Source organism: Zonotrichia leucophrys, chromosome 3, assembly GCF_028769735.1.
Source record: "Zonotrichia leucophrys gambelii isolate GWCS_2022_RI chromosome 3, RI_Zleu_2.0, whole genome shotgun sequence".
NCBI lineage: Eukaryota > Metazoa > Chordata > Aves > Passeriformes > Passerellidae > Zonotrichia > Zonotrichia leucophrys.
Window position 1 is genome coordinate 95,034,356 of NC_088172.1, and position 24,638 is coordinate 95,058,993.

The 24,638-nt window shown below is 41.7% G+C and overlaps 1 protein-coding gene across 33 annotated transcripts in view; it reads right to left on the reverse strand.

Annotated features, from left to right (window-relative positions):
- The window catches only part of NRXN1 (neurexin 1), a 681,984-nt gene that overhangs the window by 268,887 nt on the left and 388,459 nt on the right, over positions 1-24,638 (reverse strand). The window contains exon 1 of one of the 33 annotated variants that reach the window (XM_064709405.1): positions 5,387-6,521. The exons of 29 other annotated variants lie outside the window; for them this stretch is intronic. In XM_064709405.1, the coding sequence (XP_064565475.1) occupies positions 5,387-5,627 (241 nt within the window). In that variant the 5' untranslated portion in view covers positions 5,628-6,521. Of the gene's footprint in view, positions 1-5,386; positions 6,522-24,638 lie in introns of those variants that run through there. 3 more of the 33 variants (XM_064709404.1, XM_064709403.1, XM_064709401.1) reach the window with 3 other exon arrangements.

Below are 24,638 nucleotides of genomic sequence, written 5' to 3' on the forward strand. Positions count from 1 at the left end.
TGCTGATAAGTGACAACAGCATTGTTATTTATTTAGCTCTTGTAAAGGCACCCCAGTCAATCAATAGCTATGCATGTACCAAGGCAGTGGGCCTTGTATAAAGATGCTTATCAGAAATCCATGGGCAACATTCCACTTTTGATTACAGTGCTGCAGACTGTCCCCAATCCTGCTGAAGACTGGGTGCCTCCTTGACAAGCCATACTGACAGAAATAATAATATAGAAACCCCACTTGCTAATATGCATATCCAACTGCACAGCCAATTAAGCACTAGGCTGACTGAAATTGCTTTGTTATTCACTCCATTCCAACTGATGTTAATACTTTGGCAGCTGATGGGGATAATAACTGATGGAGCATATTGGAAATTTTGAAAGGGGATATAAAATTTGTATAATTTAAAGACATTGAGAAAGCTACTATGCTTTACAGTCTTAAAACCTGAAAATGTCTAAATGTTTTGTGTAAGAAGTACTCAGAGCAGGAGAGCCAGAATGTATTGGAAAATCTGTGAATGAAAAGGAGGCATTTAAAAAGATTGTGATATACAAACAGGTTTGAAATAACATTAAAAAAGGCAATTATAAGATGAAAATGAGACTTTTTCACCTCTACCTCTAACATCACACTGAGTAACAATGCTTGAACATCTGGAAACATTTACATTTGATGTTTTAATTAAAATATAACTCTTTCCTGCAACATAAACACATTGTAACCAAAAATGTCATTTCATTAACCCTAATCCCTAAAACTAATTCGTTTATTATCTTTCTATAACAAAGTAACAGTTCCTGTTTATTAAAAAATAGTAAATGGCCATGAAGTTACTTTCACCTATATTTGTAAGTCAGGGGTTTCTTACAAAAATAAATGCTTTCTATACATCATAGGGACATCTTTTAAAGATGTCTGGGTCATATATTTCACAACGGTGGTATAAATTACATCACTGCCATGCTGCAACTCTAGTCCTATAGTTTTCATTTGGTGAAAACTCCAGTGAAGTTCAACAGGCACCTTCCCTGAGCAGGAGCTGCCTGACCAGGCTGCTTTGTACTCCAGCACCAGTGAGCTGGTGACTCTGCTGCAGAAGCCTCTCCAAATGAACATCATTTGGGTGACTCCAGTGCACATGAGCTCTGCCAAAAATGGTGAAACAGAGCTGGCCTAGCTCAGGAGTGGGAGATCAGTGTGTGTGTCCCTGCTGCCACATCATGCTCTGGATGGGAAACACTGGGGGAGTGGATGTGCTGTGGTAACACACCATCCTCAGCTCCAAAACCTGCCAACTTTCATTCCTCAAAACTCTCATTTTCCACAGACCCGTTCTTCCTGCCTAGGAACTTGGCTGCTGAAGCTCAACCTCCTAAATCCCTCTACTGTTCCACCACAAAGGTCCCTAGCACCAACCCAAGCTGCCACTTTCTTAAAACCTGCTCCCAGAACCCCATTCTGTTTACTTCAGAACATTGCTCTGTTCTTCAAGCAGAACCCCATTCTGTTTACTGCTAAACTACTAAATATAAACTGCTAAACCTAAACCACTGGCCCACATGGCCTCATAAGTCAAAATTCTTCTGGCACTCAGGTCCTTAAGTGCACAACCCCTACTACACACAGAACTCAGCTCTTTCAGTTCTGCCTGTGAGCATGTGGACCCTATTCCCTCCCCATTTTTGCTTTTTCTTTCCTAGCACATGCACATACCAACATGCAGATTTCATTATTCACCTCCTGGCTCCTATTCCCACAAATTTAAAAAAGAAAACAGGATCAGTTTTTATGTAGCCTCAACAAGATCCTGAGAGCACAGAAAGCAGAAGCAATCAGAAGTGGACACACTGTACTTGCCATTTGGTAACTGAATTGGGGAGCCATAAAAGAGTTGACAGTAGAGAAGTGTTTGCAGGAAGACAGAACTGAATGAGGATGATGACAGCCATTCATATGGCTACACTTTTAACATATTCAACACACAATTTTCCTTTCACACCTCATCCATCATGTCCCTGAATTCTTAAAGAAACAGCCTTTCTTCATTTAAAGTTAATGAAGAAGTTGCAACCTCTTTCATTTTTTATGGGTTTTGCCATGGACCATCCCTGCTTTTGTAACCTAGAGTATGAACTGTTCTATCTACTCAAAAAAAAAATCCCAAAAAGCCAGACTTCATGGTAGATACAGCTATAAAAAAGCAATAACCACCTTCTTAAATGGATCAAGAAGGACATAAATTATCAAATAAACCACACGCTACAAGAGACCACTGGTGAGGGCTGAGCAGTGTATGTTTTATATTTATGAACATTTGTCTTTCTTTTACTTCTCAGGGCTTCTTTTTACACTGTTGATGTCATGATCCACAGAATTATTTTCTTATTCATTCCTGTGGTTAAACTTTCTAATCTTTCACCCATCTTTCACCTGAATTTAATGAGAGTCACAAAGCAAAATTGAAAAATCATTTGGTCAGGCTTCAAAGATGTTTAATTTTGACTTTTAGTGTATTAAAAGACTGTGTGCTGAACTCCTTTTTGTCTAATATGGTGAGCTAATTGCTTGGTTGGGATTCTGTTTATGTCTCTGTGAGGCACAATACTGTCCACTAAAACCACATGAGCTCACACTACTAAGCAAAATCCCAGCAAAATTACCTGATGAGAATGTTAGCAGCAAGACTGTGGTTTGGTTTTTTTTAAAGAAATGGAAGAAATCCAACCATGCTGGGCTTTTGGCTTGGCTTATACTACTAGCTGAAATTGTGTTGGCTCAAGGAAAAATGAAAGATAAAAAAATTAAGCCCAAGAGTGTGGGGGTGCCAGGGGTAAAGGGGAAGGGTGTGGATGTCTGAGGCCTGTGGTGACCTTTATTGAGTGCCTGAACAAAGTGATCATTCCTCCTTCCTTTCACACTTCTAATTCACCATATTAGAGAGCAATGCTTCCATTTGGGATCGACTAATTGACCTGTCCTAAAAGCTCTTTTCTACTTTTAGCAGGTGTGATGCTACAAAAAGCTGACAAAGTAACAAAACAAAAAAAAAAAAAAATAAGGCTTCTATGAGCTCACCGTAAAAACTGCAATTTTTTATGTACAATCGTGTTAGAGGAGAACAAAATTCATTATTAATTCTGCAAAACTGAGGTAAGCTTGAGGGATACAAGGCTGAGAAGCAAATTCTCACCTGGCTAAGTCAGCAGGGGTTAGGGACACTGGAGAAGAGCAGGTAAGGAACAAGCACACACCCACTCCCCCAGTTCCCTCTGATGGATGCTCAGAGATGCAGTGCTGGGCTCCACAGGAGCTGTGCCCAGCACTGCTCAGCCTGAGACAGAAATGCTTCTGTCAGGCTTGCAGAAGCAAATGGGAACACCTCTCTGAAGAATTAATAATGAAAAGAACCAAATGTTTTGGAATGCTGTCAGATAGCAGAATTTCTCACAAACATAGGAAAGCAAAGGCACTTTGTGTTATCAAGTAAACATTCTGAAATGCCACCTTATGACAGAGAACATCCCTCTCTCCATAGAATCAGCTACTTAACTTCTGGAGAGGCTCCTGGGCTTCCTATGAAGTCCTTAAGTGGCAGCTCCACCCCTTCATATTTCATTTTCTTTAACAAGACTTATTTCTTCTGAGAAACCTGCCTTTTTACACATCACCCTTCGACTAGGTCCAAGGTAATGCTTTCAAAAACTGGCAAAAGGTGTGATTTTAAAATGCTTTCTAAGGAATCATAGCTGGTACATCATGTTTCTTTTCCCCTCATCCTTTCAGCCTTCCCTCGAATGAATAACAAGCCCCTACATGATATCCCCATATGGGCAGAAACTGGGAGAATAATAATTAGACATATAGACACATGTGTGCACACACATACATCTTTAGCTCTCCCCTGTAGCACACACATTACAGAACATGCAGCATTCTCAATCTTGCACTGCCTCAAGTGCACTACTGAGAAGAGTGGTGGCCTGAATTTCTCAATTGTTTTGCTTTTAATTAGACCAGTCATATAAGTTTTTAAAAAAATGCTTAAGAAGAGGCATTTCTGTGCACTTTTCTAGCAGTTATGTATCAAAGGGTATTTAGCACACAGTGGAGGTTTTCAGGTAAACAATGCTACTGCTTCCACCAATACCGGCATTGTTAATCACTGGAAAAAATCCAATAATTCCTAACTACCTCGTGCTTGCAACTAGGTCATCTTGCACAGAGAAGCTGAGGTTAGGTACAAGATCTGGTCTTTTACTTTGCAAAGCCTGTAAATGACAATCGCATGGTCGTGCAAATGAAGCAAGGCAAGACGAGAAAAATGAAGAAGAATGAAGCTGTATAATCTAATCAGAAACCAACAAGGGGGTTTCTTTATCTTCTCTTCCTCCCTCGGAGACAAAGGGAGGCTTTAAATCCTTAAAACACAGTCTGGTGTTTCGCTTTCTTTGACAGCTTTTGGTCCTACCGAACGTATGTAATGCACACTTATTCTGCATGTATTGAAGGGCAGGTTCTCGCAAGTCTGCGTGCAAAAAGAAGAGAGAACTGCACGGGGGCTCTCTAAAAGGCACTGAAGCAGCTTCCTGTCACTTCAGAAACTAACTACCGGAGCACTGTCGTTCTTAACCAAAATGTATTTGCACTTAGAGAGAATTCCATCTCCGTCCCTTTGCTGCCCGCTACACTGGGCATCGCCTCCCTCCCTCGGTGTGCCAGCGCTTGCCGCTCCCCCGATCCCCAGCATAATGAGCTGACCTTTTCTTTAGTTCATCGACTTCCCACCAAGGTAATGAACTGCAAGCAGCGCGATCATCACCAGCGCTTCGAGCAGCGCCCCGGCTCCCTCCCCGCCCCTCGCCGGGCTCCCCGGGAGCCCTGCCCTGCCCTGTGCCCGTGTGTCCCCGCACCGGGCCAGGGAGGGGACGGGGAGAGGGGGGAGAAACGAGGCGTGGCGCTCCCAGCCTGGGGCCGCAGCTCCGGGCGCCTCCGGGCTGGGCTTTCCTTCCCCCGCTGCTGCGGCGGGGCAGGGAGCGGCGGGGTGCGGGAAATCATCTCCTCTCCAGCGGGGTGCGGGAAATCTCCGCTCCAGCGCCTGCCCCGCGCCCGCGGACCCCGCAGCTACCCCGCGGGGCGCACGGACCGACACGGCGCCAGCCCAGCCCCGGGGGATGCCCGCCAGCATCCCCCGCCCCACCGGGACCGACCGAGCCCCCCGCCCCACCGGGAGCGGCGGGACGGGCCCGGACCCCGCCCGATGGGTCTCCCAGCCCCGCATCCCAGCCTTCCTTCCCCGCCGTGCTCCTCATGCTCCCCCCGAGCCCGCCGCAGCCCCGCAGACCGCGGGGTCTGACCTCTGGCGGCCCCGAGCGGCACCCGGACCCACCGTGTCCGCCTCGCAAGGAAGCCGGTGACCTGTAGATAGCGATAGGCACTGAATGATGCTTGCTGCTGCCGTGGAAATGGTGAATGTGGTGAGCGCCTAAACTGGAGGCGCCCCACGCCACCCCAAGGAGGCCGCTGAGAGTGAGCGGGACTATCCAGAGCAGGGCCAAGCGGCCGCCGGCGCTGCTGCTGCCGCTGCTGGCGGGTCCCGGCTCCGGGCTGCCCCTGAGGAGCCCCCCCATGCTCCGGTGCGCGGCGAGCCGGCCCGCGGCGTCCTCGGGAGGAGCGGCAGCCACAGCAACGGAGGCAAACTTTGGGCAGAGGCGCTCGCACACTCGGCACACGGCGCTGGCTGCAGCTCACGGCACCAGGCGAGCCATCTCTTCCCTTTGGGAAAGCCTGTGAGGATCCTTTTCTCCAGGTCTTCTTCTACCCAAAACAATCCGAGACATAGTCAGAGAATCCAGGCAGTTCAGAGCCTTCGCAAAGAGGTGGAAGCGGGGAAAAGCCCCGTGCCCAAACAATCGTTAGTTTCAGCTTTCCCGGGGCTGGTGCTCATTAACAATACTCCACAGTTGCAAGGGCTACGAGAACGCCAAGCGTTCCCCCATCCTCAGTAATCCACAGTGTAGCCAATCATGCCACATTTCTGCTAAGAAAAAGAAAAGGGAATGCCACTCCATCAGCCAGCGCTGGGAAAGCAGAGAAAAATCAAACTGCTGCTCTTCCCTCCATTCATCTCCAAACTGGTGAGCCCTCACCGAGCGAGCTCTCTCCCGGCGCGCACACACACTCACACTCGCGAACACACACTCGCACACTCGCACACGCCGCTAGACAATAATCAGGCTGCTCCGGCAAGCTCAGTGGTCTGGCTATTGAAAGGAATACCCGAGGATGTTTTCAGGGAGAATAGTGCACCCTTATGAAAGAAGCTGGGAGAGAAAAAAAAAATAAAAATAAAAATAAGCATGCTTGCGAGGAGCAGGGCTATGCAAATCTGCAGTCTCCGAACAGCAAATCGCTGAGGCTTGGATGCAATGCAGAGGACGAGCCTATGTTAAAGAGGGAGGCTGAGTTCAGCTCCCACACAGTCGCGCTGCCTCTCCTCAGCCTTTCGGGAGCCGCGCACTTCCAGAACGCGGCTCGGGCGGTGTGGAGGGGACACACACACACACACACACAAACACACACTCACACGCCTCTCCTCCCCACCCGCGCCTCGGAGTCAGCAGCACGGCGGGAGCACTTCCCCTCCTCCGACAGTTCAGAGGTACCAGTGTCTCGAAAACCCACTTTCATCTTAAAAAAGAACCATTTCGGGGTCTTTTAATCGGCCTAAACTTCGCCCATCAGATGTTTCCCCTCGGTCTATTCGGGCACGGGCTGTGATTATCCGGTCATTGCACACACGGCGCCGAACAAAGAGTTACCGGGATTTTCAACTACCGCACCTCGGCCGCCCACCGCAGCCGCAAGCTGGGCTGGAGAAAAAAAAAAAAAAAATCCTTTCTGGGCTGAGCCCCCCTCGTTCCCCCGCAGCTGCAGGGCGGCGCCGGCAGCTCCCGCATCGCCGCCCGGCTGCGGGGCTCGCCCCACGCCTACCCCCAAAACAGGGCGGAGGGCTGCCCTACAGCACCACCACCCTCGCACGGACACACACACCGAGCGGAGGGGGCCATGGGGGCCGATGTCACGTTTGAAAGCCGAGGGTCGGTGAGCTAAGGGCTAACCGGGTCCTGCGCCGTCCGGAGCCGGGCGCGGAGGCGCAGCCCCTGCAGTACCGCACCTGGGCACAGCAGGGTGTGCGAGCCGCACACTCCATCCCTCCTCTCCTCCTCCTTCCCTCCTCTCCTCCTTCCCTCCCCCGCTCCCAGCCTGCCGTGGATCTTGTGCCATGCCTTCAGCAGCATGAGATCATGGGTGCGGGTAGCGGATGCGTGAAAGCGAGAGGGCGAGCGGTGGGCGTGAGAATGGGGTGGGTTTTTTGGTTTTGGTTTTGTTTTTTTTTTTATACACATTTCGCGTTAATCTAAACGAAAAACCGCTGCAATTCGCCGAGGCGCTAATTCCCGCGGGTGAGAAGGGAAGTCACAACCTTTGCTCAGCCGCGTAGGCTGAGGAACGAGAAAGGTTTTTCGCCTTGCTTAGCCCAAGGGAGGATCGCTGCCCCCGGCCACAGATACGCGCGGGGTCGTGCCGGGAGGCCACGAAAAGATCCCGAAGCTCCGGAGCAGCAAAAGTGGCTGCTCCTGCCCTGCCCACCTGGACAAGTCGTATCGCAGCCTCGCCACGCACCTGGCAAAGTTTTGCCAGGACACCGAGGTAAATTATAACAAAGCCTTAACGCAGCGCTGCCCGAGCCCTTTCTGCGCTCCGTGGAAGAGCAGGCACTCATCCCGAAGGAAGCCCGCACTCGCCCTGGCCATTCGGTGACACCCCCAGAGGGAAAGGCAGCTTAGGGGGAAGTCAGTTTTCCAACCTGTCTCCAAAAGCTCCCGTGTGAGAGAAGAAACACCAATTTTCCCAACTATCAGCTTTCAACTGTCATGCACTGTCACCTCCTAAAAAAATAAAAGACAATAATTTCTCTAAGTTTCGGAGTTAGGGAAAGAAGGAGAAGAAGGTATGAAACCTTAAGGAAAAGTCAGCCTGGATTTGACAGCTCTCATAAAATTAAACCTCCTGATATATGTTTCCTGTTGATGCAAGTAATGCGTGTTAGAAACTTCATCCATAAATACCACTAGGTTTTCTATCAATCTGACTCAGGAAACAAAATATTTCAGTCACTGGAACCAGTTTTTCATTAAACTGTTCACATGTTGCTGCCGTTTTGGAAACAGGCAGTAGTTAACTCGACTGTTCTTAATGATTCTAGACAACCTACAGACGAGGAACTTAAAATTGTTATCACTCCTCTGAAATAGGAAGCCGGTATTGCCAACCGTGTAACGATGCAGTTGGCAACACAATTGTGCAGATAAAATTTCAGCTGGCAAGCCCTGTCTAGACTAGCTTTGCTTGGCTGTGCTGTTCTAAGGCTGCCATCAGGATTGTGCTGCCTTACAGCCGGAGTTTCCTTGTCAGCACCCAGGAAAGCATGGCTCCATCCCCACTGGGGGATTCCCCATTGGGTGTGTAACCTTCCTGAGAGAGGCTTTCCGAAGGTGCCTTCCAGCCTGACCACAGTTTGTTCAACTTTGTTTGAAGATCCACTTTGGTGTGGATTCAGAAAGACTTGGTGGAAGCACTCTGTTGTTGGAGGTCTTTGTAGTTTGAGTACCTTAATCTAAATTCTTGCTCCATCTGCCATCTACTGTGCCAGGGAGGCCTAAAGTGTTTAAAAAACAAGGACAAATGAATAAAATGTTTAGGTACTTCCAAGGTACTTCATTTAATATTTTACTGAAGATAAAAGGAGTTTTTAAGAGCTCTACTTTATTAAATATGTACTATTTATGCAGCACACATACACAACTGCCACTGAAGTTTCTAATTTCAATTTGTGCCTGGAGACTACTTGGTGAAGTTTTTTTTTCATCATCTGGATTATAATGGGTCATTTTTAGGTGCAACATTATGATATTAAACACTGCTTAGGGATCGTTAAATTAATGGATTGTTTTGCTGCTCTGCATCCAAACCAAGAGTTGAGTACACAAAGACCAAATCCTCACAAAACTGTTTAGGCATCTAACTCTTAAGAGCCCTATTAAAATGTGAATAGGGTGACTGCCCTCTAAGTAGGCACCCCTTTCTGGATCTGGTAATGTGATCAGCACCTTGGGTGTAGCAACTCCAATTTTAACAACATTTGACATTTTTCTGGCTCTGCACTCTGAACCACAAACAAGAGAGGACTATCCAAGTTTCATGGGAGAGAAAGGTGATCTAATGCAGTGCAAGGGTGAGAAATGGGAGAGAATTAATTTGCAGAAAATATTAAAAGATTGAAAATTAAAAGAACACCAGGAAAGTGAAGAAGGAAGTGTGTATGAAAGCAAGATGGAGACAGGAAAGCAAAAGAGGGACATTCCAGTAAAATCCTCTCTTGCACAATTTTTTTAATTTTTTGAGCAAACCAATAAAACTTCTTTCCAATTTGAAGCAAATCCTGATAGTCAGACACTTATACTTTCTACATGTTTTGATTTAAAGAAGGTTGTAACTGAGTGTCGGTCTCTTTCCTCAAGTAAAGAGTGATAGAACAGGAAGAAATGGCCTCAAGTCATGACAGAGAAAATTTAGATTGGATATCTGGAAAAACTTCTGAAAGTCTTGTCAAGCACTGGAACAGGCTGCCCAGGGGGAACAGCCTGCCCAGGGAAATGGTGAATTAATTGTTCCTGGAAGTATTTAAAAGACCTGTAGAGATTTGGGTTAGACTTTGGGAAGAAATTTGTTATTGTGAGGGTGGGGAGGCACTGGAACAGTTTGTCCAGAGAAGCTGTGGATGCCCCATTCCTGGAAGTGTTCAAGGCCAGGCTGGATGCAGCTCTGAGCAACCTGGTCAAGAGAAAATTATCCATGTTCATGGCAGGAGGGTTGGAACAAGATCATAATTACAGTCCATTTGAACACAAACCATTCCAGGTTTCTATGTGGCACTTAGGGACATGATTCAGTGGCCTTGACAGTGCTAGGTTAACAGGGATCTTAGAAGTCTCTCCCAACCTGAATGGTCCCATGATTCTGTGATTCTATTTAAGAAGTTTAATTGGGTGTTTTGGCAGTTAGAGTTAGGCTAATGACAAGTAAGTTAGAAGCTTCTGCAAGTAAACACTATGAAGAACGAAGGTAAGCAGCATTTCTTATTTAAAATCCTTGCCTTTTTACCCCCTGCTGACATAAGAGTATGAATTTCTGTTAGCTGAGGATGAACTGAAGATGAAATAACCTGGTTTTAATCCCCAAGGACATAGAATTGTGCTTCCCACACAATCAACATGCTGCTATCAGTCTGTGAAGGTTCACTCAAAGAATGAAGAAGTGGGACAAAAGAAGACAATAAACAAGAGTTTATGTAAACAAATAAATGTTCCACTGCAGACATAGTAAATAAAATGTGAGAATGAACTCTAGTGTTCACAAGGTAGTTTTTAGTATCTCAAGAATTTATCTCAGTGAAGTTAGTCCCATTTAACACTTACCCTATGCAGGTCACATTGGTAGTAAATGTGACTTTTAATCAAGGTATTTCCACCAAATGAACTCTGCTAATACCAGTAGGCTCCTAAATTTTTTGAGCAAGAATACCCTTATTGTAAGAACACATCTTTCCCTGATTTGTTCTGGTGTCGTTATGCTATAAACACCAAATGCTCCTAAAGAAAATTTATACAAAAAAAAATACTCCCATGAGTATAATTTACATTACTCCATCAAATTAAATCAGATACTTCTTGCTGGTATGACCATAGCTCTCTGCAATAGATCAGCTAAGATGGACAACTTCAGCAGCACCAGCAAAACTGAAGTGCAGACCATGCCTTAGGCCAGCAGAAGTTGTCAGTAAAATTCAGAGTTTCTTTTGGTTAAGTGCCACCTTATGCAACCAGGCTGCCCTGGCCATCTCTAGTTAATCCTGCACTTAGTGCTGTAACATCCACTCTTAAACGCCTGAAGCCCAACTGCTCTTCAGCAAAATAATTAGCAAAAAAACAAACAAACCACCCCAAAATACCTCCACAAATCTGTGTATTACAGGAATACTATGCAATTATCTATACCAATGTTTTATGCTACAGGTTTTCCCCACTGCTAGGCTTGGACCCTCCCTTAATTTGAAAGCACATGGACATGCTGTGATTACAATTAAACAGGCCAGACTTTGGGTTTATCCAGCCCACAGACAGAGGCTTAGACAAGAAAACAGCCAAGCTAATATTTCCTCTTTCCACCATAAACAATGCTGAATTTAATGACCTGTACCCTGTACCTCCCAGTACTGCTACTGATGTGTGGTAACAGTGGAGGTGGCAACTTTCCTCTTTTAAACAGCAGAGAATGTTCCTTCCAAAAGCCAATTAATTGCAAGATACTGAACCAAGGCTTGTCATTTACGTCCACTTTGTGTCCTAACCCTACATAACCCATGGCAGAAACTGTTTATTTTATGCCAATAAATTTTATCATATGAACTACTTGAATACTTTGAACGTAACAAATATGATCCTAAGGGAATGAATGGACTATTTGTGCAGCCACAAAACACAAAGAAATTCAAAATTTTGGTAATCATGTGAGAAAGGAGAGCTTACAAAGGAAATATTTAGGCTGCTTTCTCTGTAGTGTAGCTATTCTCTCTCTAGGCATAGCTCAAAACAAATCCTGGTACAGTTAATAAGTCTTTCTGTCCATCCAGATAGGCTTAAATCTTCATAATAAATGTTTCTTGACACTGTATGTATAAAGTAATCTCTTTCTTGTTATTCCTTGCTGTCAAAATCAAGCTGATTTTCATTTTGTTTCATTTCATTGAAGACATGCACACAAGCCAGATCTTTTCAATTTAGAGCAGAAGGGGCTTGTGGAGAACATTTTCCTGGGGAAATTTGACTGGGGAATTGTGACAGTGCAGAGAAGGTCCCTCTTTGTCTGAAATAGCCCTGTTTGGTCCTTAAGTCATTGGGGCACTTTGCAGATTTGTCCATCCTTACTTGAATTAGCCCTGGTTTGAGCTGGCTTGAGGGGGATTCCTCAGAATCCACCGGGCGTTGACTTTTGCTGGCTCCCAGTGCTGTGATGCCACTTAACATCATATTTTCTTTTTTGTAATTTTTTTTTTTTTTTTTTAGTCTAATGTGGCGGAAAGATTTCTGACACTTTGTGTAGCTTCCCCCTTTGACTGCAATCTAAAGCCACAGGAAATAAGGCCAAATCCATCTGTATGTGGCATTTAGGAGATTTGTAGTCCTGTAGCAAATGGTCTCTAGCCACTCTCTCTCTGGGCTACCACATGAATGGTTAATTCCAGCCTAATTGCCTGCTACTGCTGCTGCAGAACCTGCAAAAGTCTCTCTGACTTCTCCCAGTGCTGCTGCAGGAATTGGCACTGCATTGCCACAGAAAATAGACATCCCTGGTACAGCTTGAATGCTTCTGATTTGAACTCCTCAGCAAATACTTCAGCTGGGGACAGAAAGCAAGCCACCAAAAAAATAGCTTGTAAATTAGTCATCAAGAAGTTTGATGACAAATGCCAACAACAGAACCCAGTATTCTGCTCTTTTGTATCCAGTATAAGCATATGCAAAACCTATTTGTTGATAAAGACCTCCAGAAATAGGAAAAGTGTGTGTATTACAGTCGTTTGCAGCTCTTGATACTGTTTACCACACACAATAACTGAGATATTAAAGCCATGTCAAGGAAAGCTCAGAATAGACTTAGTGCAACATCCATAAAATGGGGGGATTGAGTTTAAAGACCTTGCAAGGCAAAGTTAATTGGTTTTTTGGTGTTTTTTTTGTTTTTGTTTTTTGTTTTTTTTTTTTTTTTTTTGTTTTTTTGTTTTTTGTTTTTTTTTTTTTTTTTTTTTTTTTGTAGGAAGTCCACTAGTAGCCAAGAGAGCCTTAAATGGTATTTGTGGAGTACCTAAAGTCAGGACTGCATCTCTAAGCAGGGTTTCCTGACAGGATTTCAGGATTTCTAAGATATCCCTCACTATGACTCATGAACATCACACAACATGCCTCACTTTTCTGGCCTGGCTCGAGAAGAGGATGTACAATGAAGTTCCACCTCCTGCCTTCCTTGAACATGTTAGTCCTGCTTCAGTCTTGGCAAAAAAAAGGGATGAGATGCAGCCATCTACTCTTTGTCCAGTGCAATATCTTGCTTTAGATTCCAGACAGCAGTAGTGCTACAAGTCAGCTGCAGAAAGAACTGAATTTACAAAGCAGAGTTTCAAGAAAACGACACTAACTTTTGGCAGTCATAACTTGAAAATGTCCAAATACTTATTTAGCTTTAAGCCTCTTTCTTTCTTTTTTTTTCTCCCCCCAAAAAAGTGTCATTGTTGTGCAGAACACATTTGTAATGTCAAGCAAATTTCCTATAGCTGAGTTATGAACCTCTGAATGTACAGGTTTAAAATGAAAATGCTGACATAATCTTAAATGTAGTGGCACAAATAGTGCCACTACAATAATCCTTGTAATCTAATATATTAGCCCTAGGGGGACAGAGACTGAATTGCTGGTCTCAGACAGCCTTTCTGAGGCTCAGTTCAAATTGCACAATTATTCTACATCCTTCAAGTTCTTTAAAATACATTTCAGATGCAGTATTGTACATTCCAAAAATATTTGTTCTTCAGAGATTGATTTGACTTCTTTTCCTGCTTTAAAGAGATATATGACCTCGGAGGCATGTGAAAAATCATTAATCAAGTTTAGGCTGTGTAACACCCTTTTGTATGTGGAAGACTTACTTTTTTTCTAGATTCCCTCAGTTATGTTGCCAAGGTGATTCCCCCAGAGAGCCATGTGTTTATCTTGACAGGTGTTAGTGAGATCTGGGGAATCTCAATGGAATTGTTACTGGTTGCTTTGAGGTACAGTAGAAAACATTAAGCCTGCAAACTAATGAACCTACCTTATTACATTCTAAATAAAATAAACCACAGAGTAAGTTGGATTAATCTACTAATGCCTTTCTAATGAAGCTTTTATTGGGCATATGGTGTGGTCTTGCTACTTTCCTTATATAGCTAGCACAAGCTAAAACTCAAAATGAAAGGTACATGTGCCTCTTCTGTGAGATACCAGTCTCAGAAACTTGCCATCACAGTTCAGAGTACTGCTTTACTGGCATAACCTCTGATTATGGTTTGCAAGACTAAATGCATTCAAAAAACAAGAAAGCCATCAGATTAAAAAAGGAAACAAGAGACACCACTGATAGGAAAAGAGAAAATACAACTTCTATTGCTGTTCCTAGGGGAAAATTTAAAACCACTGCTGGTAATTTACAATTACTCTAAAATCTATTCTGTGACCTGTCCCGACAATGTCAGGGAATTATTAATTAAGTACTGTAACTTCCAAAGCTAAATAATCATTCCTTAGTTACAGTCCATTTGTATTTTCCAGCACTGAGCTGTAACACACTGTATTTTTATAGTGCACATTAGAAGCAATAAAACAATAGGTGCTTTTAACAAAAAAGAATGAGTCTTAAGCAAGGTGAAACGAAATACCAGCATTTTGTTTCAGCCAGCTATGCCTTTTCCTTCTAATTGCCATTTTCTTTCTCTCTGTATATGTACAAGATCAAAACACAAGAAAAAAAAACATTCCTTAGCAACATTCATCTTCTGGGAGCATGATGCTGAATTTAGGTATAAAACCATAACAGCATCTCAAAGAATAGCAATAGCTCATATACTTCAGCTTTGATATATAACTTCAAATCCTTAATCTCCTCTTTTCAGATTTCCACATAAAGTTTTACGCTGCTTCCATTTTTGCAAGTGCCCATTCGAGACAAAACCATCTTTTCTTACCCAGGCTCTCCCCTCCCTGTATTTACTTCAACAACAAATTAGCAGCCAAATTTTTCTTTTTTTTCTTTTTTTAATTTTTTTTTTTTGTTGTTGTGGAGGATAAGAAAAGTGATACAGTGAAAACAGAGGGAGAACAGTTTTTCTTTCCTTCAGCACCAGCAGCCAGAAACAGTATGAATGCAATGGATCATGAAGAAAAGCAATTTCCTACTTCAAGGATTAAGCAATACTCTCTTTTGTAATGTTAAATGAAAGCTTTAGTTATTTTTTTTCCAAGTAATGCTGATTTTTTTCCCCCCCCCAATGTAAATAAATACCCACTGGAGAAGCTCCAATAGTCACAAACACATCACTTTCTAGCCAATCAATAACACAGATAAAACCCTTTGTGCTGTGCTTCTTTCAGCAGGCTTATTGATAGGGCAAGAAAAATTAAGCTACTAGAGAAGCCAAAGGTAATTAACTTAAGGAGAGAGAAAATCTGATGATATATACATTCTGTTCTTTTCTTAAGGACAAATACAGGGGATTCATATATAGGAAATAGGCTTTTGGGGAAGCACTCAAGTAGGGACAGCTATCTGCATTTTACTGGCACATCTCTCATCCAGTGACAATGTAATATGAATTACCTGCCGTGATGATTGATGGCTTGACTCTCCCCTAAAACACAATCCTACAATTCTCTTTGGTGGTATGGAAAGAATGGAACTTCTACACCTTTCTCTGCCACAGTTTTGCAAAATGCAGCCTTGGACAAATCACTACAAAGCATTTGCCATTCAATGGCTAACTGGTAAGCTGGGTCAATATTACCAGTCCCAAAGATAAAGGGTTTTGGCATGGGTAAGGCTTGGTGGAATTACACCCTTCACACCAATGCTGAAAGGTTTTTAGCTTCCAGCACTATTAAACGGAACATTGCAGGATTAAGTCTTCTCCACCTACAAGTTTTTGTCTATAAAGCTCTAACAAGAATATTCAGTGCAACTTTAAAGCCAATGCTCTGTTTAAGGCACTTAAAGATTGCTTCCTGATGAATGCCACTGTTTGTAATAATTGTGGAAGCGTGGGCCTCCCTCAAATTTTATACATATATAGATGGGAATCCTGTAAATATTTGATCTACTTTGCTTAAAGGGAAAATTTGTATGGGAAAACATTCCCACTGTAAAGAAACTTTGTTGGCCAAGCTTGTCCTCCTTAGCATATATGCAAATAATGGGTGCAAATATCAAGAGATTGGAAACAGAAAATAATTTTATTCATACCTGTGTTTTAATTTTAATGAATTACATTAAAGAAATTCCTAGCTAAAACAAAGTGCCTGCTTTATAATTAAAATTAAGAGTCACAACCAGCTTATCTTTAAAAGCAGGTTGTAACAGGAAAGAAAATCCAGGACTTCTCAGCTGCAATTTTGTGGCTCTATCAAAACTTGCCTAATTTTACCTATTTATTTCAGTGCATAATAAAAGATGTACTCAGAGAAAAAAATGTGCAATGCATACATATTTTTAAAGGCTTAGAAAGCCAGCAGCTTTCTTTTAACACCCTTGGATCTAATTTTGTTTCTAACAAGTAAAACGAGAAGAATGGGGCCCTAAAAAGGATTATGGTCTGAAACCTGCTCTTTGAGTCTTTGCACATGCTAAAGCTGTCACAAATTTGAATAGGAAAGATGGGTGGTCTGCTGACCATCTCTGGTCACAGAGTTGAGCATTACTGCCCAGAAAAAGCTTATGGGTTTTGTCAGGAAGGTTTCAGAAACCACTGTATTGAACCACCAGCCTATAATAGCTCTTCCACATTTCACAGGATGTCAGTTCCTGGAGCTGTTTTTCCTTTGATGCACACAAAGTACTGCCAGTAATTTCAATCAGAATTATGCCATGCACTGGAGGAAGACAATCACATAATATGAATTATCACATTTTTTCCATATCCCTACCTCTCACAGAATTGCTGGTTTGTCAGAGGAGTTGGTACAGTATATGCTACTGATCTGTGGCTGCTTTGTTTAAAAAAAGCTTAGTACTGGTGTAGTCCTTCTCATCCAGATATATCAAAGCACTTTATGAAGCAGCAAAAGGAGTGGAACCAAGAAGAGACTTACAGTGAAACTCTTTTTTTTCTTTTCACTTGGTAACATGAAGTGCTCTCAAATTATTTGTAGTGTAAAATAAAGAGAACATAAGAAAATTAAAGAATCACATTGTAAAAACTGGCTTAATTTTTAAAATTATGTTCCCTTACATAATTTTTGTGGTCTTAATTTAAAAAAAGTTAAATGTCTTTTCCTTGTTGCTATTTTTCAGTTGGGATTGAACAAATCTTCTTTCAAATACTTTCTTTTCAGAGAGACCTATAAAGCTGAGTTAATTCTTATAACTCCAAATCAGGGCACTTCCTTCAATAAAACTCCTATTCTTGATGCACTTGAATTGTAAGGGACGAGCAATAATCTTTTGGCTAAGAGTGAAAATCTACACCAAAATTACAGTCACACAGAGGCTTATGAATTGCAGAATTCACAGAATTTGCAGAATTCACAGAATTCACAGACTAACTGGGTTGGAAGAGACCTTGAAGGTCATCAAGTCCAACCCATGCCCTAACACCTCAACTAAACCACGGCACCCAGTGCCACATCCAGTGTGTTTTTAAACACATCCAGGGATGGTGACTCCACCACCTCCCTGGGCAGGCAATTCCAGTACTTTATCATTCTTTCTGTAAAACCTTTTTCCTAATATCCAAATTATATTTCCCTTGATGCAGCTTGAGACTGTGTCCTCTGGTTCTATCAGTTGTTGCCTGGAGAAAGAGACTAACCACACTTGATTACACCCACATTTCAGAAAGTTGTAGAGAGTGACAAGGTCACCCTTGAGTCTCCTTTTCCCCAGGCTAAATAATCCCAGTTCCCTCAGTCATTCCTCACAGTGTTTGAGCTCCAAGCCCCTCTCCAGCCTTGTTGTCTCCTCTGGATGCACTCGAGCCTCTCAACATCCTTCCCAAACTGAGGGGCCAGAGCTGGACACAGCACTCAAGGTGTGGCCTCACCAGTGCTGAGTACAGGGCAAGAATGATCTCCCTGCTCCTGCTGGCCACACCATTCCTGATCCAGGCCAGGAGCCATTGGCCTTCTTGGCCCCCAGGGCACACTGCTGGCTCATGTTTACTTGGCTGTTAATGAGTACCACCATCTCCCTTTCTGCCTGGGCACTGTCCAGCCACACCATCCCCAGCCTATAACATTGCAGAGTAACCCATTGCAGAGCGTTACTGTGGCCAAAATGCAGGACTCAGCACTTGGACTTATTAAACTTCATCCTTCCTCATTAGAGCCCATGCAAGAGCAATGCTCGTGTTGCCTCACGCTTTTGAGCTCCCAAACGTACACGGTGGGCAAAACCCACAAAGTGAGGGTTGAAGGACAGCTTGTTCCAGCAAATATCTCACTGACCTGAATGGAATTTACCTGGGCTCTGGAATTTGCCTGGGCTCTGCCTTATTGTTGAAACATTCCAGCAAAATCAATATGAGCTATAAATTATTAGAAGCCATTTTTAATTCTCACCTACTTTGCACTAATGATCAATTTATCATTAATGCAGAAAGAGATTTAAAGCAATGTCTATGCCATTAAAATAAATATCCATTAGCTATAGAGGATATCCCACAAGTGCATTTGCTTCTTGTGGAACTCTTCCAGAACACTGGATCTATATACAGTATAATATAATGATATTTAACTGGTAATGAGCTATTGAATTGCACAGGGGGAAATAGCTTACAACCTTAAAAACTTCTAAAGTAACTTCTCTAGTCAAATGGGCTTCAATTATACAACTCAGTGTATGAAAAAGTTTTTTTGTCTATAAAATGCATCTCTTAGTTTGCATTTCTTTCATTTTTTTCATCAAAAGAGATTTATAATGTGCTAGCAATACAGTAAAGGCTTCCTTCTACTAAAGAAGCTCAGAAATACGCAGATTCACAAGATTAGTTTTCCAGAAGGAAAATTCTAATTATGCATTTGAGGAAGTTTGCTTATTCCTTTCCAGTACAGTTTGCAATGTAAATGTTGTAAATGTGACTAGCAGCAGGGAATTCCTGTGTCATTACTCAGTACAGACCCAGGTGGTAAACCACAGTTAAGTTTTTGTTAATTTATTTAGACTCCCTAATTTAATTTCTCTGTATGAAAAGGACAAACTGATGTACCACTGAGGTTTTTGGTGGCAGTGCTGAGATCAGCAGGTTATTTCATCAATCTTGAGCTACAGATAAACCTCACTAGGAAGTCTTCTGATCTGGGTGACTATAAAAGCAAGGAGTGAGAAAACCCAGAGCATTAACACAAACCCAGCCATTAATCTGCAATGCATATTTCTCTCCTGACAGAAAAGATTATCAGATTTCCAGTTGTTGGTGAAGGGGATGATTCGACTCTGAAATCAGTAAACGCTGATCACTGATCTCTAGTGGCAAACTTCTTTTTCCATGTATCTTTTCAGCTAATTAATCTCCAATAAACCTTTATCATATTTGTCTAATAGACATGTGGCAGGGTGAAATGCTTGGCACTTTTCCCTTTGGTCGCCTGGTTTTAGTGCGAGCCTCCTTGCTCGAACGCGGTTCAGGGTGACACCGTGAGTCGACATCTGCTCACAGCATATTGGAGTGCACAAACACAAGCACAGCCTGCAAAAATGTGAAGCAATTCTCCCCTTCAGCTCAGCATTAACAAACCCTCAGCGGGAATACAGACACAAATTTGGGCATTACACCCCAGGAAGGCACGAGCCTACTGGGAAAAATGTGAGGAGGGCAACATGACCAGAGTCTAGGGAACAGGGGCTTCAATAAAGCTTGAAAGAATTAGGCTAGAAAGGAGACAACTGAGATTGAACATGATAATAGCTTTCAAATGCATGAAAGGCTGTTTCTAAAGAATAAGGAAATCACCTGTTCTCAATCACAGTGATGGACAGGACAGAAAGAAATGTGCTAAATTGCAGCAATTAAGATTCAGGGTAGATATTGTAAAAACCTTCTCAACAGTGAGGATAGTGGGGTGCTATAAAAGATCACCTAGAAGATGGTGGAGTCTTCATTTTTAGAATTACTTCTGAACAGTATAGTCTTCTTGGAACTACTCAAATATAATTTATTACCCTTTCAGGACTGGACAATGTCCTCCACTCCTTTTCATCTTTAAATTTCTACAAATAGCACTCCTGCATGCAATCATTTTTTGCTGGAAATTGTTAAACTGCAGAAATAAAAATATTCTCCACTACTAGACCTCCCCTTGCCCATGTTGGTACATAAATAAGTCAGGAAATTTCTTATCCATACCTTTTTTTTTGCCCCATGTGATGTTACTAGAGATGACAAGTCTATTTGTCTGTTTGATGTAGAAGACAACAATGAGAATAACCAACCTTATCTAGGTCAATAATAAACAAATGAATAAGAAAGCAAATCTCACCACACCACAAATTCCTCTGCTAGATCACAAAACAAGAACAAATGAATTCAAGAAGAAGAAAATGCTTCAGGCACAAAGATTTTAGATGAGTGGAAAAGAAAAGAAGTTGCTACATCCATTTGGGTTTTGGAAGAATAGCCTGTGATAACTATATCATCAATATCTATATTATATATATCTTTATATCTATATGTGTGTGTTTGCCACCTTTTAACACTGACAAAAATTGTCATTATTAGATCTTTCAATAGTATTCATTGCCTCAGTCTGTTCTCATGGGATTCAACTTCCAGTTTAGCTTTGAAACTTGCATTTCAAGTAGTTTTGATTCTTTATGGAACTACCATGTTTTAGTGGGCAATATTCTCCACCTCCCCTTGTAAGTGATTTTGCATCTCTGAGTGGTTCAGGGAGTTGGATACTGTGGTGTCCTATTTGAAATTTCATGGAGCCATTTACATGTGCTAAATGAAGCAGCACCCAGTGCTCATCCAGATTTGGATAACTGTGCATGAATCTTTCAGAAGTGAACTAAAATATGATTAAAAAACTCACTTCAAAATATCAATTTAAGACTTGAATAAAATTTGCTTGCAATAGTTGTGAAGTAGAGAACTGGAGTGTCAACACAGCAGAGGGTTAGGGTTATGATCTATTGCTACTGAGGATAGGCAATAATAGAAATTTCCAGTCCCTTCCCTAAGTAATGTCTCTGTAAATTTCCATGTTCCATCCTTGACAAGTCTCCTAGTATTTGTAATTTCTTCTTTTTCTCCCTGGTAATTTACAGTGATGTGAAGAGTGAGGGAAATCTCCAGAGCAAGTTCCTTTCCTTACAGCTCCCTTTGGAGAGGCAACTATGCCTTTTTGCTGGTATGTAAAGTATCTCAAGATTTGTCCCTCATTTATTAAATTCATTAGAGATCATCATGGCTATTGAATTTCTTTTCAGCAGGATACTCTCTTGTCAGAAATTCCCTGACCACTGTTCTTCAAAGAAACAGTTTTCTTTGATCCATATTATAACTGGATCTCCACAATTTGAAAATAAACCTGTTGTATCTCACTCCTCCCCTGCTGATGAGTGTATTTCCATTCAAGACCATTCTCTCAGAGTATACTTTTCAAGGATATGAATCTTTTCTCACACCTTTTGCATTAACTTCCTGCTTCATAACACGTTTCTGTAATAATCTGGATACAGATTTTAAAACGATTAATTGAGGCTTCTATTCCAGATACTTCAACAGGACAATACATCTGGAAAATATAAAGCATCTAAATAATGCAAGAATTAGAAAAAAATTGAGAACTGTTGGATAAAAATAAACCTCATTATTATCTAACCAAATTCACAGCTGCAATGTCATACCCATCAAATTCAAGAATCAGCAGCACTAGAGGAATGTGAAAAACCTATCCAATAGGAGGCCATCAGAAGATCCAGGGAATATGGAAGGAGGACTGAAGAGATGTACAGAATGTAGAACAAGACGAAGAGAAGTAGCAGAAGATCTCGAAACAGAAGTCCATAGTATATTATAAAATTGAAGCTAGGAACGTTTTACTTTCCAGACTCTGATTTTAACAAAGGATCCAAGCAACTGCAGCATACACAACAGCAAAATCTGGTGATTCACAATTATTTCTTCCCCTATATACTTATGAAATAGATGTTTAAATTTAGTGCTGCTCATCTTGAAAAGGAAAGTAGAGCTTTTTCCATCATGTTTCAGAAAAGCTTCAGGACTGAAATGGAATACATTTCAAATGGAAAGATCAAAGTTACAGTGTTTCATCCCAGAATGCACAAAGTTAAAGAAAGAAATTATTTTTTTTCTAGAAGTGTTTTGATCCTGATTATTTATACATAGGGAGGTTGAATTTTTGCCAAGTTGCATGAAAAACTATGCAGTTTCATTGATTCATAACTGTCCAATTATATACAATCTTTGCTTACTGCTCCTGAGCAAGGACAATTTTCATGTCATTATTTTCCTTCTGCTTTTCAGCAAGCCAAGCATCACTTGTTTCAACAGAACATCATTACAGGTTGCTTTTCTCTCCAAATACATTTTCCAGTGGATCATGTTAGAAAAAAAGAAAGAGAAAAAAAGATAACACAAAACCAAACTGAGGGAAAACAAACCCTTTAAAAATGACAACAAAACCACTGCCACAGCAGTACAGATGGGATGCAAGCTTCTCTGCCTCTCTGAGAATTCCTCCACCCTGCATGGGGAATATTGACTGCTGGGCAGATTTCCATAGCTATGAAAGAGAGCATGGGGAAATGAAATGAGGAGGATAAAGAGTGGGAGTGGGGTATGTGTGTACACTTGTTTGCCTGCATGTGTGAGAGAGAACAAAGAAAAAGCTCTATATTTGGGTTTATGTATCCTTTGCAATATTCCAGAGGTTAGCAACAGTCCCCAAGAAAGCTTCTGCTCATATCCTTTCGTGATTAAGGCAATAAATATTGAAGTAATCTCATATTCATGAGTAATTAAAAAGTAAAATAAAAAAAAAATCAGACATTTTTAGAAGGACTTTAGCCAAGCAATCATGGACTACTTAGGATGGGCCAGGTCCCCTTTACTAAACAAATACTTTGTTGAAGCCTTCTGAGATACCTGTAACACACTTTAAGCATCCAGACCTGCTATCAAATAATTAACACAATCAAATTATGTTTTCAGAACAGTCCAGAAGGTATGATTTTTTTTTTACTTCTTCTTTTTTTTTTTTTTTTTTAATTTAGAGTGGTTTACAGTTAACAAAGTTGCTAGCAGATTAAAACTGTTGATATGACCTATAATTGAGTCCCTATGTTTCTCTTTTCCACCCTTTCCTTTTTAAGGTCTTGCAAGCTTTGATTTCAGGAACCTCTCACTTATTCATTTACAGCAACATGAAGTAGTATAAGTAACAGAATTATTGCTTATACTGATGCAATTGCATAATCCTCCATGGAGAATTATATGTATGCTCTGAATGATATCTGTAACTCTGAAAATGTATTAGGGTGAAATGCTGATGGAACAGACAAGAATCCTCTTGTCTCAGTTCAAACAACAGGAAAGCATTCTGCTTTTCACTTGGAAAGGAAAAAACCAACCCAATGATTTTACAAGTTTAGAAATCACAGCAAACCCATTCAGGGATTACAGCCTTAAATTTATATTTGAATATATAGCCACTCCACAAGTCTGGGGCTTACAAATTGTGCTAAGAAACTTTCAAATAAATGCATGTGGTATTTTATTATAATGAGACAACCTGGCTATAAATGGCTGTAGACTATTAAGGAGTTGGAGTGTAGGGAAAAATGTGGTCACAATCACATATTAAGTAACTGTTGTTTTTTTGTTCTGCAAAGCTCCTGTTACTGAATTCATCAGTGTTATTCCATTAGCAAAGCAGTGCTCTCTTCTGCTGCCACATGAAACACAAAGGATTGTGAATAAGCTCTGAAGGATCACACAGGGAGCAACATAATGCTCCAGTTCTGTTTTCCATCACCACCACAGGATAGCAGACTGTGCATGCAAGAGACCTGATGGAGCCATGCCAGCCACTAAAGAGGGAGGAACAAGAAACTCTGCAGCACTTCTCAGCTGGGTATGGGTGGAAGAGATATTGGTGGACACTCCCACCCGATGCTTTTCAGTGCTTTGCACATTTGGGCAGAAAAGATTCAGGCTAGTGTCACTATTTCAAGCCTAGCAGGTCCAATCCATCCTTTAAGAACATCTGTATTCAAAAATTATGTTCCTGATTCATTGCATTAGGCTATTTTCACCAAAGCTCTCTCAAGATATTTCTGAAAAATTAGGAGCTTTTATTTTTTAAGTAAGATGTGCTTATTTGCCATACAGCCCTTCTGCCTTTCTTGCATCTGCTCTCATTCTAATTCTTACACAGAGACAGTGACACCAGTGCTGATGAAAATGACACTGGCAAACATGCATACAGAATTAAGTTAGAATGTGCTAGAATTAGTACCAGCATCTTGGTTATTCCTCTCCAAAGGAAGGAGAGAATAAATTTCCCTCCCCTCACCCCAGCTTTTTTCTACTGTAAGTAAATGCAGAACATATATATATGTAATAAAAGCAGAAGTTAAAGTGAGGTTCACCTGCAATTCAATTAGTGATGCTGAAGGCTAAAATGATATAAAAAGCATGCACAAACAATAAACAATAGCTCTCTTAAAAGGGCATATACTATTTCTAATGGCAT